Source organism: Pelodiscus sinensis, chromosome 4 (assembly GCF_049634645.1).
Source record: "Pelodiscus sinensis isolate JC-2024 chromosome 4, ASM4963464v1, whole genome shotgun sequence".
NCBI lineage: Eukaryota > Metazoa > Chordata > Testudines > Trionychidae > Pelodiscus > Pelodiscus sinensis.
In genome coordinates, this window is record NC_134714.1 from 84,797,083 (window position 1) to 84,813,813 (window position 16,731).

Consider the following 16,731-nt stretch of genomic DNA (forward strand, 5'->3'; position numbering starts at 1 on the left):
GTGCAGATATGTGGCTTATGGTGCTTTTCTAGCTTCCCTGCTGGGCAGTCAGCTGGTGGTTTGAAGAAATAGCAGAGCTGCAGGCCAGCAAAGTGATTGTGTTGGATTTACACATTTCTCAGTCTCTCTGGAGTGCAGACACCATGGACAACTGGAGTCAGTAACCCAGCACCAAAGTGCACCTGCTTCCAGTCAGACACTTCCCTCTTCAGATTCAGGCAGCAGAATTGTATATCCTGGTTTCATATCCTTATTTAACATCTACAGACATATCAGCAAATTCCCAAACTAATACCAACTCCCTGCTGCTCTTCTGTAAGTGGAGGAGAGGGTCTTGTTGCTGCACAGACTCAAGCACTGACACTGCAGTTTTAGATTTCACAGGTGAAATGAGTTAGATGTCATAGAAGTGATATATCTCCTCTCCACAGAAAATGTCCATAGCATACGCCTACCACTGCCTGCTTTGTCCTTCCCCAGGCAAAAGCAATAATTTCAGGGAGGCCAATGGAAGGGGTGGGGCAGCCAACCCTCAACACCAAGTAGACCACGCCATCACCCCCAATAGCCCATTAGCACTGCCTGAAAGGTGCCACCTGGAGCTCCAGCTGCAATTTAAAGGGCCTGGGCTTCTGGCCCCTTTTCAATTGCTGGGACATGTGCAATTGCTCCCTTTCTCTTCCCACCCTACTGGTGGGTCTGGATAATGTCAGGGTATTGAGGGTGTCTGTCAAAGAAGACAAACATGTGAAGGGAGGGCATCCCACTTCTCAGTGATGAGTCATGTAGCATTTCTAGTGCTCAGAGAGTGGTTTGAAATGCCAGTGACTGATCAGCATTGCCTAGGAGATGAAGATGCTCTGCTTACCAGCTTCAAAGTCATCTTGATGTGGCCTCTGACAGTTTTGGGAACATGCTGTTTAGTGAGAGTTAAGAACTGTAGCTGCTACTGCACTAGACAGGAGGAGGTTTCTGGGACATAATAAATAAATCAGAAGCACTTTGACATCTTCAAAGGGTTTTATTTTAACAGTGGATTTTCTCCTGGGGATCCTCTTAGCCCCAATGTTTCTTCTTTGAGGTAATTAATTCAAGCTGCTTTGCATGCTTGTTATTCCACAGTGAATTGGGCTGGTCTGAGTGGCAGAAAAGGAAGCATCTTGCACAGATGGAACCCACAGTTCTTTTTACTCAGCCTCCCACACAGCTTCCTAGAGCCTCTTCCATGAAATAGAGAATTAACCCAGAGCCCCTTAGCACACTCTGAGAGCTCCCAGGCCTTAGGTTTTGGTGCCTAGGTTTCTCTCCTCTTCCTTAGCTGGCTTCCTCTCCCTTCGTCAGACCTCTGCCTCTACCTTTCCCCCTTCAGAGTCTGACCTGTTTCTCCTCCCAGACCAGCAGTGCTTAGAGTACTGTTCCTGGGGTTTCACTGCTAAGCCCCTGCTGGCCTTTATTCTTTCATGGATCTGACTCCAGAAATTCCTTCAGAACTGAGGTATCCCTGGAAGTAGTTGAGTTTGCTGCTAGTTCTGCTCCATCCTAACAGCCTCTGTTGCCTTGGTTGATGTTATCTACATTTATGAAGTACGGTGCAACATAGGGTGTATATAGCTCCATAGCTATGCCTGGTGCTTTACAGAAAGAATGAAAACATTGTCCCTGCCCAGTGAGATGGTCAGTTTCATGATGACATACAGAAGGGAAAAAAACTTGATGAGGGAGAGCAGGGTGGAGGTTTTCAGACACAGTGCAGTTAGGGGCTCCTTTGTGCCAGGTAAACTTGTTATTTCCTTTTTTATTGAAATGGGATTTGCTTGATCTGGAAGTGGGAGTTTCTCAGTGTTATCATCTTCACTATGAAATGGAAAATAACCTAATTTGGAGCTATCATTTACACAAACAGGGCCTGATTCTCCTTTCTCTTACACTAATTTTACACTGTGTAACTTCATTGTACTTAGCTCAGTTAATCCTGATTTACCCCCTACTTCAAATCAGAACCAGGCCTGCAATTTTTATAAACGTGTGAGGTTGCTGATGTGCATTCTATCATGTCCATCATACTGTTATGCAATTTGAATCAATTGCAGTTTCGTATTTGTTCTGCTTTGTGAGACAGAGTCCCAGTTCACAATCACTAAGGTTACGCTACTAGCAGTAATAGACCTTCCCCTGAGTTACTCCACTTTCCTCATCAGACACCCTGGGTCATGCCCTCAGATTTGGGAGTTTCCAAACCCCCTTGAGTGGTGTCTTCCCACTGGACTTGGGGGTTCATAGCTCCCTTTGAGTGACTACGTGACTACTCTCTTTCAAGGTTTGCCCTCTGTTACTTTAAGGAAAAGGATCTGGTTGCAGACTGCTGTCTCCTTATGTTTATTGAGTTCTCTCTCTCTCTTCCTCTTGCTCCCAGGATTGTGCTCATGGATGATGCCATGGATTGCTTGATGTCTTTTTCTGATTTCCTCTTTGCCTTCCAGATACAATTTTACTACTCAGGTGAGTGCAATCTGCTCGGAGGTTGGTGCCTCCACTATCAGCCCCAGCTAGTCTCTTTCTGGTGCAGCTTCTCAGCCCCCAACTTTCTCTTGTGCACTTGCAAAACTAATAAAGGGAACTACTTTTCACACAAAACACGCAGGCAGCCTGTTGAACGCATTGACTCAGAACGTCACGGAAGTCAGGAGCTTGGCAGGATTAAAAAGTCAATTAGACATTAATATGGAGAGTTATAATGATGAACAGCTCTATATTTAAAAGAGCCTTATGAAGGATATCAACTGTCAAGTCTTGGGCCATATGCCAATGCCTAACTATTCAGGCTTAGGGAACAGATTTTCCTATAGCTGTCTACTGCAGGCTTTCTTTTTTGAAGTAGCTGGTATTGGGCCTTTCTGGAGACAGGATACTGAACTAGATGTCCTGCTAGTCCAGGGGTCTCTAACCTTTTTAAGCATAAGATCACTTTTTGAAGTTAAGTGCAGTCCAAGATCTACCTCAATTGTAAATATCCTGGCTTCACCTCCCTCCCACCCCTTCTCTAAGTCCCCTCCCCTGCTCACTCCATCCTCCCTCTCTTGCCTATCCTCACTCACTCTCATCAGGCTGGGGCAGAGGGTTGCGGTGTAGGCTCTGGTCTTGGTTTAAGGGATCTGGAGTGTGAGAGGGGCTCTAAGCTTCTCTTGGGGCAGGCAGTTAGAATGTAGGAGGGCGTTCTAGGTGCAGAGTCTGGGAGTGCTTGTGGTGCAGGAGGGGATTCATGACTGGGGTAGGAGTTTAGGATGTGGGCTCCAGCTGGGCACTGCTGGTGGCTCCTGGTTGGGGGTGCAGTGGGGCTAAGGCAGGCTCACCCCTCCACAGCCCTGGAACACTCCCTAAAGCAGCCAGCAAACTCCATCCCAAGTCCTGTTGTGCCCTCTCTCTGCTCTATGGAGAAATGATACAGTGGGAGGGGGCACATTGACATCAGCACCCCTTCTCTCCCTCCCCTGCCCTGCCCTGCCAAGGAAGCAGGAGGCTCCCCAGGGGGGAGGACAGCTCCAAGCAAAGGGCAGGAAATGAGCAGCAGTGTGGGGAGGGGCAGCTGAAGTTCAGGCCCTTGAAAGCCTCTTGGCCAAACCAGTTAGGATCACCTGTCAGAGGCTCCAAGATCTACCAGTAGATCCCGATCTACTGGTTGGTGACAACTGTGCTAGTCCGATGCTGTATGACAATTCCTATATTTGCAGTAATGCAATTAGTTTCAATTCTCCTCCATAAACTCCTCCTTTTTCAAGACTTCTCTACATACTTACTGATTTGGTCTGCCCTGCTCTGAATCCCCCCTGTAGAACCCAGCATTATCCACTATCATATCATCAAGGTAAAACAGCTTGGGGTACTAGTTTTGTGAAGGGTGGATCGAAACAGATTTGGAGTGACCTGAGGCAGGGATGGGAAAAGTCTGAGGAATGGCATGTGGTTGGAAAAATTTTTATTGATTCAGCAGATATTTCCAGAGTGAGCTACAGAATCTCAACACAGCCTCAGAGGTTACCCCACTCACATGCTCTCAGTCTCATCCAGACATGCATTATATACATCATCCCTCTTCCATATACACCCTCTCAAAACACACCACCCCATTTCCGTTCACAGATGCATGCAGACTCTCACACACTCTTCCACCAACCCACACACATGCAAAGTACTCCAAGTGGAATCTAGATTTGTAAACTGCTGACCATATCTATAAACAAACTTGTTTAAAATTAGAGTCTTGCAGTAAATAGTGGACAGTACTTGGAGTCTGAGGAAAGCACTTTCTGCCAGCTCTTGCTCTGGCCCATCCTGGCCTTTCTTCTAGCTTCCATATTGTATTTAGAGGACCCATATTAGAGTGCATGGGCACCTGCAGTAACATGGGTCACCTCCCCATGCAGCACTTCAAGCTAGCAGTTTATATGGAAGATGCTTCTGTCCAGCATACAGGCCAGTATGCTATGAAATGTGAACAGGCAGGATGTGTCAGTGCCATACATGCATACAGGTCATACCAGTCTTACATAGAACTGCAGATGACAGTTTAGTCCCAGCTCTGGCCAGAACCTAGTAGACCAGGTGAATTTTCTAATTGTCAGTCTTGTCATAGCCCTAAGTGCTAAGCTATCCTCCGGCTTTGCAGAGTTCCTGGAAAGTGTTGCTGCCATTTATCAAGATCTGTTGACTGGTAAGAATCCCAACACTGTGATTGTGCCAACATCGTCCTCTGGGCAGCACCGTTTTCGTCAGGCTCCGAGTGAGTGCAGCCCGCTTGACGGGGTGGAGGCATCTCTGTTCTACCAGTGCCTAGAGTCCCTGTGTGATAGGTCAAAATACAGGTAAGAAGTGGGGGGCAGACTCACAGCTAGTACCTGGAAGATTATCTTAAGAAGGGTGGAGATCTGAGGAGCTACAGGACTTTGCATCACCCATGGGACCCCTCTAAGCCTCTTTGAATGGGTGTGAATGGAGAGAACTCTGTATAACAGGCCTAACAAAGAAAAAGAAATTGAATCACAGACAGAAGCATTAAGGGGGGTTAGATGATCCTTGAGGTAAATGGTTCCCATTCTGGCTGTACTTTCCTTTGGAGATTGTCCTTCTGTGCTGACCTCCTCACCTATGGAAGAGGCTTAGTGGGCAAATAATAGGAAATGAACAAAACTGTTGGCTTCCTGGATGTCAGAGTGATTGAAAAGGCCTCTTAGCCTCAGTGTAGTTTGCGGAGGTTTGTATGGGTGCAGTAGCTAGTTCCTAAGATGCACTGTACACTATAACTGGGACCCCTACCGAATTCATGACCATGAAATCCATGACAGACTATGAAATCTGGTCTTTTTTATCCTGTACTATACAGATTTCATGGAGGCGACCAATATATCTCAAATAAGGGTCCTGACCCAAAAGAGAATTGCTGGGGGGGGAGGGAGAGACGACACAAGTTTAGATTAAGAGAGTTTCAGTATCGCCATCCTTGCTTTTGCACTGCCTTCTGATTTGGGCAGCTGGAGAGTGTCAGCTGCTAGTTGGGTGCCCAGCTTTGAAGGCAGTGTCCCATCAGCAACAGCACAGAAGTAATGGTGGCAATAACATACCATGCCACCCTTACTTGTGTGCTGCTGCCTTCAGAGCTGGGCAGCTGGAGCAGCGGCTGCTGACTAAGGGATCAGCTCTGCAGGCAGCAGCAGAGTAATATGGGTGGCAATACCATACCATACCATCCTTTCTTCTGCACTGTTGGGAGTGATGGCTCTGCCTTCAGAGCTGGGCTCTCAGACAGCAGCCGCTGCTCTCCAGCTGCCCAGCTCTGAAAGCGATGCCATCTCCAGCAGCAGCACACAAAGGTAGCAGTATCATAGCCTTATGGCCGCCCTCAACTCCTTTCTGGGAAAGGACCTCTACAATTACAACACTTTGAAATTTCAGATTTAAATAACTGATGCCACTAAATTTATTATTTTTAAAATACTATGACCATGAACTCAATCAAAATGGACCATGAATTTGGTAGGGTCTTAAGTGTAACACCAGGCAGCTTGTGGGGAAGCAAAAGGCTTTCAAGCATACTGCTTCAGCAGGAAAGCAGCACTGAAGGGAGGGGCCAGGTCTCAGAAAGATACCTGTTAGAAAAATACTTTAATTGTGGATAATATTTCAGTGGTATTTCAGATCTTGGGATCTGAGCACCTAGGCACATTAATGAAGTTATTCTTACAACAGATCCAGGAGCTTGGGAGTCTCATTATCCTGATGAGGATTTAAGGCTCAGAATAAACAAGTGACTTGTCTATGGGAATCTATCAGAAGCAACAGTAGACCCATAGATCACCAGAGTCACAGTCTGGTGCCCAGTCTAAAAGATTGTCCTTCCTTCCGCACTGCACAGAAGAACACTGGGCCTTACAGATACAGATTTCTATAACCTCGTCTGCTCAAGTTCCTACATGTCCAGGTAGATGGAATGTGCCATGCCTGAAGGCTTTCTCCTGTCCTTGGACTAGAGGCAATTATAGCTGCTTTGGGGATCTACCCTAACTTGAAGGTCTTATTTAGCAAAAGCCGGGTAGGAAATGGGTTTACTTCCTCTAATCCATTCCAGGAGAACATATTTCGGGAGCACATCTAAGGTTTCTTTAGTGTGGTCAGACATTAGGGAGTTAGAAGGACAATGATATTCTGTGATTTATGTCAGGTTTCATTTTCCTCTTTCTTCTCCATCTAGCTGTCCCCCATCTGCCCTTGTCAAAGAGGTGCTGAGCAGCGTACAGAGACTGACTTTCTATGGATTCCTTATGGCTCTTGCAAAGCATCATGGGATCAACAGAGCTCTAGGTAAGGGGAGGAACAGAGCCCTATGGATATGGCCGTAGGTTTCTCCTGGTTCTGTATTTTTTTGTGGAATTTGCTATACAATCAGCAGATTTTAAATTGTCATTGAAAATAAAAGATCTCCCTCCCTTATGGTCACAGATGAAACTTCATGAAACAGTCCAATGCAGCAACGATGTCTGAGTCTGCAGAGTAACCCAAACAATAGGCCTAGAGAGGTATTGAGATTTTAAGTGTTGACTGTAACATCTGTGATAATATTGCTATTTACTTTGGTTTTTTAAACTTTAGAAATAGCCATCTCATTTAATGTGTTTATCCATTAACGTTGGAAGGCACAGCTCAGTCTGACAGCTGATTGCTCTCAGAAGTTGTTAGAGTGGGGAACTGAGTTCAAGTCCCCCTTTTCCCAAATGTTAAATGACCTGCATCTTTAGCTCCAAGTGAAAAAGAAGGGAAAAACGCATCCTCATCCCCAGTACCTCCTTGGGACCAAAATCCGAACTGCCTCAGACCTTCCCAATTGTCTCCCACCCCAACTGCCTATGCCTCTAGATTTCCTATATAATTCCTACAAGCAGAGCCCTCTCTAGCAATATGCAAAACATGCAGGTACCTGGGGCACCATGAAATTTGGGGAATCAAATTGCCCCAAATTCCTTAGTGCCCTATGCATCTGAGTGCCTAGGCCCCCAGCACCAGCGCCCCTCTGGAGTGGCGAGCAGTGGGAGTGCAGACCAGAGAGCTCATGAGAAGCAGAGGGAAGTCACTCAGCCAGTGGCTGGAGAGAAGTAGCAGTTTCCCCTTCAAAGCACTGCTTCTCTCCAGCTGGCGGCACAGCCATCATCTGCTTCTCCTGAACCCTCTGGCCTGTGCTTGCACCATTTGCCACTGCCCACACTTGCTCCTCTGAGGCTGCAGGTAGGCCTCCCTCCCTACCCTTCTCTAGGGCTACCAATTCTCCCAGATCGCATGCAGTTGCAGTTAATTGCATCCAGTCTGGGAGAGTTGCCAACCCTAGCTCCTGCCCTCCACAGTTTCTGCTCCCCCCCCCAACTTCTGCCCCACATCCGCCCTTCCTCATGGATTGCCTGCTCTCTCTGTGGGTGGTGGGCTGCATAGGGCACCAGCATTAGTAGGGATGACCCTGCCTCCAAGGCAGTTATATGTTGTCAGTACAAAAACCTGTGTCATATTGAAAATGTGGGACCAGGGTAAAATACACTGAATACCAGAAAAAAAGGCATAATGGAAACTGAGCTGGTTGGCTTTTTCATAGTCATATTTAATGTAGTCACATCCTTCCATTGTGAACATACTTGAAGCTGGGTTGGAATGGAGTGGGGGAAGTTGGCTGTAAAATGTCAGCTCAGTTTGGTACTAACTCAGTCCATTCCTCTATTGAGCATGTCAGTGGTATCCAAAAGCTAAAGGCTGTGCCTCATGTGTATAAATTTTAAACTCTTTATTTCATGCAAACCTCCTGTTCCTTGCTTAGTCTTCCTGTTCCCTTCCTGCAAAAATGAACAGAGTTCACTTGGTGATGGAGTTTAGCAGTGCTGAGTCTGTAACTCCAAGGCTGTCTCGAGGTTTAGGAGGAATACCTGGATCCCTCTTAGCCTCCATATGATGGGACCAAATCAACAAGACTTCCATCCCACTAGACAGTTTCTCTCTCTAGTTCCAAGTCAGAGAACTCTAGTTCCATATTTCAAAGAAGAGCCTCAATGGAAAGTAGCTTCCCCTGCCTGAAACACCTCTTCACACAGGTGTGTGTCTTGGCAGAGAGTAGAATTGTTCTCTCCCTGTTTGAGCCTCCGCCCTCTACAGATTATTTGAGCTGTGAATACTCCTTTGAGGCAGAGCTGTTTATCCAGCAACACAGAGATTATATATCAAAGAGACATGAATACAACTCAACAATCTCCTCTGCAAACAGACTTTTAGAAAACAGTGTGTTCAATGGAGAAGGTGAAGCCTGGATTGCACCAAACAAGGTTTGACCCCCCAGCTCTGTGAAATCCACTTCCAGCAAGGTGAAAAGAAAAGAGATGGGCTGAGAAAGCCCTGCCCACAGCTTCCATTGAATCATGTTCAAAGTGTGTGGGTTTTCCTTTCCATTAACACAGGCCTGAGCTCTGGCCCTCTGCCAGCCTCCTGCTGAGGCCTCTCATGGGAGGGGCAGCAGCCGCAAGTCTAACAGGTGCAGCATCTTGGCAAGGAAGAAGGATTCTTCTCCTACTGTCTTTTAAGCTTTCTTACATGATGATTTGAAATAGTCTTTGGGCTGCAGGGGATCACAGGCTCCCCGATGCCCTGCAGCAAGGGCAGTTCCAGGCGAGAGCTTCAGAAGCAAAGGAGCTTTCAATTAGGGCCCTGTATTTTCTAATCTCATTGAAGCCTCGCACGAAGCCGCCTAGTAGAATAGGGATGGGGATTAGAGTGGTTTATTCTGACTGGAGAACCGCTGATGTGTTTGTCAGGCAGATTGGAATCTACAGCCTAACTCCAGGGTCAATATTGAATCATGAATCCCTTTGACTGTTATTTACTAACTCTCCCAAGTAATTTAAGTGCCCCAAAGACTTCACTGCACATTTTGCAAATGCAGAAAAAAGTCCAGGCTTTATATAACAACTTCTTCTAATTGATTGAGCCCACTGCAAGCAGCAGGTTGGATCACTCCATTCAGCTCCTGGGCTTCGCTGTCATGGTAGCAGGCACACTAGAGCATTGGGCATTTCTGGTGTTGTGGGTTCTTAGTTGGTGCCCATCACTGTCAGGGCTCTGTCAGGGCCCTTGTACAGGAGTACATGAATCCCCAGGCCCCACCTACCTGGGGAACAAGAGACTGGGCCATGAACCAAATCCAGGTCTCCCACATGGTAATATAAAGCACTTACCCGAGGTTCTAGGTTTTGTGCATAGCAGAGCATTCCTCAGTGAGCCATTGGTCCAGTTCTGCAATTGTTCTGAAGCCTTGTTTATTCATGGAGTTTTGCTGTGGCACTGTCCTGGCCAGGACAAAGCAGTTCCTATCCTCTTTGTGTTGGCCTGGCCCATGTCCTTCCTGGATCTGTGTCTGGTAGGAAAAGGGAGGAGAGAGTTAAGTACAGATTTAGAAGAAAGAGACTTTTTAACAGGCACCTGCCCTCCTTCTCTGTGTGAATTAGGGATGTTAGAAAGCGGTTATTTTAATAATTGAGTAACCGCTACATTTCTTAGCAGTTACACAGTTAGTCACTACTCCTGGGGCAGGGCTGGCAGCCAGTGCATTCCTGGCTCCACTCCCAAGGAGCCCCCTGCCATCCTGTGCTACCTCTATATCAGAGGCATGGGGCACCAGCAGCATGGGGCAGCCTCCTGTGCACAAGAGGACCCGAGCTCCTCACAGACAGAGGCTGCTCCAGAGGCAGCAGCATGGGGTGACAGGTGGTCCCTTAGTGCTCTTCATTGAAAACTCAGACCAGCGGTCTGGGACTGAGCCAGCCTGCTAGTCCAAGTTTTAAATGCAGAAAGTGCCGGAGGGAGGGAGGGGGAAGTGAATTGGGACTGTTAACCGATAATCATTTATTGGCCAAATAGCCGCTAACATCCCTAGTGTGAATCCAGAAGCTTTAACAGGCATAGTCTCTATGGCATCCCTCATCCCAAATAGGGATATTCCAGCCCCAGTTAACAGGCCCTAGCCAATATCCTGGTCTTACAGTGAGAAATGGGGAGATGATTGCTGACTTACCCTACTGGGCACATTGCTCTCTCACCATCCTGGCAGCAGATGCTAACAAAATGTAGCCCATCCATTTATCTTTACTTCCTGAGATCTCATTGAAAACCAGGGTTGGGCCTGACAGCCCTCCTGTCCCCGGGAATAAACTAGAGGCAGAGACAGTCTTAAGGGTGGGTGAGCCAGGTGGTTGCCCAGGGCTGCCATTTTCAAGGGGCCACCAACAGAGCTGGTCTTAGGGGCAGGCCGCAACTGCATTCTGGGGTTTGTGGTTTTTGTCGGCTCGACAAATTTTCCCCGGCGTTTTTTTTTAAACCATCTGGCAACCCTACGGGCAAGCCGAGCAGTCCTCACTAGAGGTGCTGTCTGAGGTGTGGAATTGTTTAGCCCCAGGCTTGAGCTTCCACAAGCACTGACAAATCTGCTCTTGTAGTCACAATTTCTGAGGCTTTGTCAATGTCTGCACTTCTAAAATTAAAGTGCAGCAGCACTTTAAAGTGAAAGGGTGACCATAGCAGGAGCTCTGGAAGAGAGCTCTCCCAGCACTCTAGGCAAACCACCTCCACAAAGGGAATAGCTAACAGTGCTGGGCTTGTGGGTCCCAGCGCTAGTCCGATTTAAACTGGCATTTTACAGCGCTGTAACTTGCTGTGCTCAGAGGAAGGACCTTCACACCCCTGAATCAGAAAGTTACAGCACTGTAAAGTGGCAGTGTAGACTTAGCCCAAATCTCAGATTCAGCCTGTTGGTATGCTGTAACTGCTGAGTGTAACCAGTCAGAGGCATACTTAGCTCTAATGCTACTTTGTGCCTGCAGAACAGAGTCAAAGCTCTCATAGTGACCTTAGTTTCTAAACTTTGCTGCATTTGGCAGTGAACCTTACACTGTTATTTTGCAGATTGGCTGGGACCCCCAAACATACCTGTGTGACCTGTTTGGCTGATCCGCTTTTTCCCTTCTTTCTGTGTGGTAGGGAAGCCCAGCATGCACTGCCCCATGTACTGTAAATACTGCTCTCTGGGTAGTCAGTCTGCTGTGTAGGACTATGGAATAGTTGCCTAGATTTTCTCAGAATGTGCTGATACCAACTCATAGGCAGCTCGGTGAGTGTGACTCTGCAAACACAGCTGACACATGGCTGTACTGTGAAAAAGGTTGCTCTGCTGTACCAGCAGAGTGTGTGCCATGCAAAGGTCACAAAGACTGCTATGCCTTAGTGCAGACAATGCTTTACATTCAGTCTGAGCTGGGCTGTCAGTGAACAGAATACAGCTACAGACCAGGTGGAAAAGCAGGCCTCCTCTGTTTTGTAGATCTGATACTGAATAGCTCTATGGCACAATGTCCTTGAACTCTATTGTGTTTGGAGCCTGTTCTCGCATTCCAAGCTCTGCAGTGAGCATTTTCTTGTTACTGTTTTCCCAGGGGCTCTGCCAGATAAAGGAGACTTGCTTCTCGACCCTCCCATGGATCAGGAATTGGAGAAATTGTAAGTGTCGTTGTCCAGAGTGGGAAGGAAGATGGCAGATCCAAGGCAGCAAGATGGGAGCCTGGGGTTGGGAGTTGTCCCCTTGCCTATCATCCAGCCGCAGGGCAATGGAGCAGTTCACGAAGCTGCCCTTCAGCATGGCCATTTTGTGGAGTATGCCTAGGTGTAGCAGACTAAGTCATTGGGATGGTCTTCAAACACAGAGGAGAGCCTGTTTGCAGGGAAAGACAGAGGCAGTGGAGAACCCCAAGGGAAGGACCTTTCATTGAGGAGGCTTAAGTCTCATGTAGTGGTGAAAACACCAGGACTATTAGACGAGTAGAGGGTTTCTCTTGGGGACAGGGACTTAAGAATGGGCATCCTGGATCAGTCTCGTGGTCCATCTAGCCCATTATTCTGTCTTCTGTGAATAAACAATGCCAGCTGTTTCAGAGAGAACGAAAAGAGCAATTATTGAGTGATCCATCCCCTGCCATCTAGTCCCAAAACTTCTGGCAGTCAGAGATTTAGGGGCACCCAGAGAATGGGTTGCGTATTGAAACCCAGACAGAATCCATCTCCCAGGTGCTATTGCAAAGTATTCCCTGGTAGAGATGTAAAAGGTTAACCGTTACTCGGTAAGCATTAGCCTTACCAGCATGCTTACCTGGTAACCAGTTAATGCGCAGAAGGTGCAGTTCCCCCCCCCCCCCCACCGCAGTGCAGCTGACAGGACCTTAGCTGGCCAAAGCAACCCTGCCACCTCCAGAAGGCTGGTTGGACTCTAGGTAACCAGTTAAAATTATATTGTTTAACCAGTTAACGTTTTAAAAGGGTATTTACATCCCTATACTGCTGTAAGCATCTTTCAATGTGTTACAGAACTAGTGCTGTGAGATTGGCCTGGTGATCCTATCTTTAGCTTGCTCCAGGGCAAGGGATGGATATAACAGATTAGGCCACCTGGGATTTGTCATTTCTCTTTCAGACTCTCTCAGGTTTCAGGGCTCTCCATCTCCACTCCATCCAGCTCCAGTGGGGACATTACCAACCTGTCTGCCCGCAACTCCTCCAGAATGACCTCCCCTTGGAAACCTCTCCACCACCGCCAGAAAGTGGATATAGAGGGTGATGGCTCCACCGATGAGACAGACTCCTCTGAGAACTAATCCTCCTCCTAGCTTCCCCTAGACTGGTGGGGATGTAGGGGGAACAGCACCTTATCTTGGATAATGAAAGGTGATGGGCATTCCCTCTGGAGATGAGTCCTACCTATTGTGCACTGCATGTAGGTGCAGGTACATCCACACTGTTCCCCATTACTAGGCAGGCCAGTCCCATGCTAGGCAAGACACCACCATTCTCCTATCCCCTAATTAGCTGAGGAATCACTCCTCCAGAGGCCACACCCAGCCATAGAGTTATGCTGCCCTCTGCTGGCAAACAGGACAAAAATCTTTCTCTACTCAGAGCGGTAAGAAAGTCTCCCATTGTTGGTCTCACACTGGGGCAGATGGACAGGTGCTAGCAACAGAGAGTGGGTGTTTTGTTGTATAACTTTGCTTAGTTCTGATGTAAAAACAATTTGGTGATTTACAGCTGCTTTTTTCCCAGGGCAGGCAGTGTACTAGTGCTTCTACTATAATTATTCCTGGCAGAACTGCACCTGTGTTACTACAGTAGCAGAAGTTCATAAAATTAGGAAAGATATAGTTGCTGACCTCTTCACACCATCTCGTGTTTTCTCCTTGCTCAAGAGATGCCAAAGTAAAAATACATTAGATTTCAGTTAATAAGTACTACAGTATTGCAGTACTCCTGTTGTAGTTCATATGTAGGGCTCATGTGTTGTACTAGGTTATCCTTTCAAAAGGCTTCTTTCTAGAGGCTGTCTTCCTTGGACCACCTTCTCTATAATTACATCTTCTAGACTCTAGATTCTAGAGAGAAGAATCCACTATCTTCAATCCAGAATCTGGGATGACACAGGATATCAATTCTCTGGCCACAGACCTACTGGGCTATAAACATATAGGCTACATCTACACTACAGGCTTCTTGCGCAAGAACTGTTTTGCGCAAACTGCCATGTGCTTTTGCGCAAGAGCATCCATGGCAGTGTGGATGCTCTCTTGAGCAAGAAAGCTCTGATGGCCATTTTATCCATAGGGGTCTCTTGTGCAAGAATCCCCTGTTGCCCGTCCACACTTTCTTCTTGCTCAAGAGGGCTTATTCCTCAGGGGGAGAGGAATAACTCTCGCACAAGAAGTCCTCTCTTCTGATACTGAACAGCTGTTCTTGCACAAAAAGCCTGCCGTGTAGACGTAGCCATAGTGTTTTAGCTGTTGTGTTAGTAGGATGGAGTGTTGGAGAACAAGGAGAAAGAAAAGGCATGGGTTAACTTGACTAACCTTCAGTTACCTGTTGTGAGAGTGCAGGCATTAACAGAGCAGTAATGGAGCAAACATCAGTTGGATTCTGTTCCTAAAAGAATGGATCCCCCCATGAATTATTGCTAATCAGGCTATAGAACTATAGCAGCTTGGCCTCCACTGCCCTGGATGTCTAAACTGAGGGAATTGAGTTTGGCATTTCATAAATTTGTCTGGGTCTGCCTCACAGACCAGTTAGTTCCTCAGGGTTTCACTTCCTGCTGCTCAGGAAGTCCTTCCCTCTTCCCCTTCACAAAGGTTTGTGAGGTACAGAACAAATGGAGCAGTTCATCTGAGATTTGGGACTAAATTGGGCAATGTTACACAGCCAAAAGTTAGGCTTCATTTAGTGGCACCAAATGGACTTGGCCCTTGAGTATTCTGTTATAAGAATAAGCATGTTCAACTCCTCCCCAATCTGTGCCCCTGCCCCAGCCCCAGCATAAAAGAGCTGGTAGGTAAGTTATATATGTACTGTAATTTATTTTATTTAAACTTCTGTAACACTCCTAGCTGTCATCTGAGTCTCTACACAATCCAGGGAATAAAACACTTAGTGCCAGATGAGTAGAGTCTGGGGTTCCCACTTTGCTGTGTCAGCTCTGAAGTCAGCACCCCCAAATGCATTAGCCAATGCAGCTCACTCACAGCACTGCATTTGCTGAATAAAGAAAGCAGTCAGAGCATCAGCTTACCTAAGTGACAATAAGGAGCCAATGAATGTGGAAAGCCTGATCCCAAACAGTGCAAAAACATGGGAGGGTGTCCACATTCTCTGGCTGTGCAATGTGAGCAGTTTCTGGCCTATCCTTACTGTGCCAGGTTGATATTAGACAGGGTCTTGGCTTCCACCTTACGTTGTACTACATGGAATGCACGGACAGAGCTCAATAAAAATACTTTTGAATACCAAAACTTTGTTTTAAAAACCAGGTGAAATGTCTGACAACACTGTACTTACAGTTTATAAACAACATACAAGTTAAAAGCAAGGAAGGGCATGAATAATTAAGGTTCTTATACTCCCCATATATTAAACATGTGATTTTGAACTAGCACAAAGAGATGCACTGTTCATCATAAGAACCTCAACACTGGCCTATAGATTGATTATTGTTAGCTCGGCTTTGGCAGTTACAGATTTAAGAGAAGTGGCATCACTGTGGCACATACAGGACAAGCAACAACACCTCTGTCCCTATACTGGCCTCAGCACCACTGCAGAGATTAAGCTGCCCTTATCCTTTTGTGTCATGTTAAGTATGGGTCCACAATGTGTTTATATTAGGGCTGTCAAGTAGACCTGTAAAATTTCGATTATTTGGCTAATCGAATAGTCAATTTAATTTGCATTGACTATTCGATTAGTTGATAAGGGTGCCTCCACCTTTGAAGCGTAGCATAGCCCCAGGTCTGTATAGTTGATAAGGGTGCCTCCACCTTTGAAGCGTAGCAATAGCCCCAGGTCTGTAACTACACTTCAAAGGCAAAAGTGCTGCAGGGAGCACGGGGCCAGCAGGGGACTTTGTCCCCCACAGACCCTGGGTTCCATGCAGCACGTCCGCTTTGAAACACCATGTGCAGCCCAGAGAAGGTTTGAAGCACCCCCCCACTGCCTCTTTCTGATAGATAGTACGGAGAGGGGAGCAACTAGTCATTCACATTCCTTCTGTCAAGTGATTAAAAAATGACTCACACGATTAATCACACTGTTAATAATAGAATACCATTTGTTTTAATGTTGAATATTTTCTACATTTTCAAATATATAGATTTCAATTACAACATAGAATACAAAGTGTACAGTACTCACTTTTTTTATTACAAATATGTGGTACTGTAAAAACCAAAAAAAGTATTTTTAAATTAATCTCATACAAGTACTACAGTACGATTTCTTTATCATGAAAGTTAAACTTACAACCTCTGGAACGGTGGCTGAAGCAAGCAGGGCAATACAAATGTTTAGCAGATCTGGCACGTAAATACCTTACAGTGCTGGCTACAAAAGTGCCATATGATCATGTTACCTCAGGGACAAAGGCAACTATAAAAATGAAGAAAACCCTGCATCTGGGTTGTTCCTGTTTCAGAAATACAAGCCTCCTGGGCAATACTGTATCTGTCACCACCAAGGATCTTACCTAATTAGTGTAAATTAAAAACAGACACTAAAATAAGTGAACACACATATTGACAATTAACAATAATTAGGAAAAATGGGGGAAATGATTAAACAATCAATAATAAACAG

The 16,731-nt window shown here is 46.4% G+C and overlaps 1 protein-coding gene across 7 annotated transcripts in view; it reads left to right on the top strand.

Annotated features, from left to right (window-relative positions):
* CSTPP1 (centriolar satellite-associated tubulin polyglutamylase complex regulator 1) overlaps positions 1-15,184 on the top strand; it is a 121,813-nt gene extending 106,629 nt beyond the window's left edge. For all 7 annotated transcript variants that reach the window (XM_006135342.4, XM_075927617.1, XM_006135343.4 and 4 more), the window contains 5 exons: positions 2,414-2,499; positions 4,664-4,859; positions 6,743-6,852; positions 12,003-12,066; positions 13,034-15,184. In XM_006135342.4, coding sequence (XP_006135404.2) covers positions 2,414-2,499; positions 4,664-4,859; positions 6,743-6,852; positions 12,003-12,066; positions 13,034-13,214 — 637 coding nt within the window. In that variant the 3' untranslated portion in view covers positions 13,215-15,184. The remainder of the gene's footprint in view (positions 1-2,413; positions 2,500-4,663; positions 4,860-6,742; positions 6,853-12,002; positions 12,067-13,033) is intronic.
* The last annotated feature ends 1,547 nt before the right edge of the window (positions 15,185-16,731 follow it).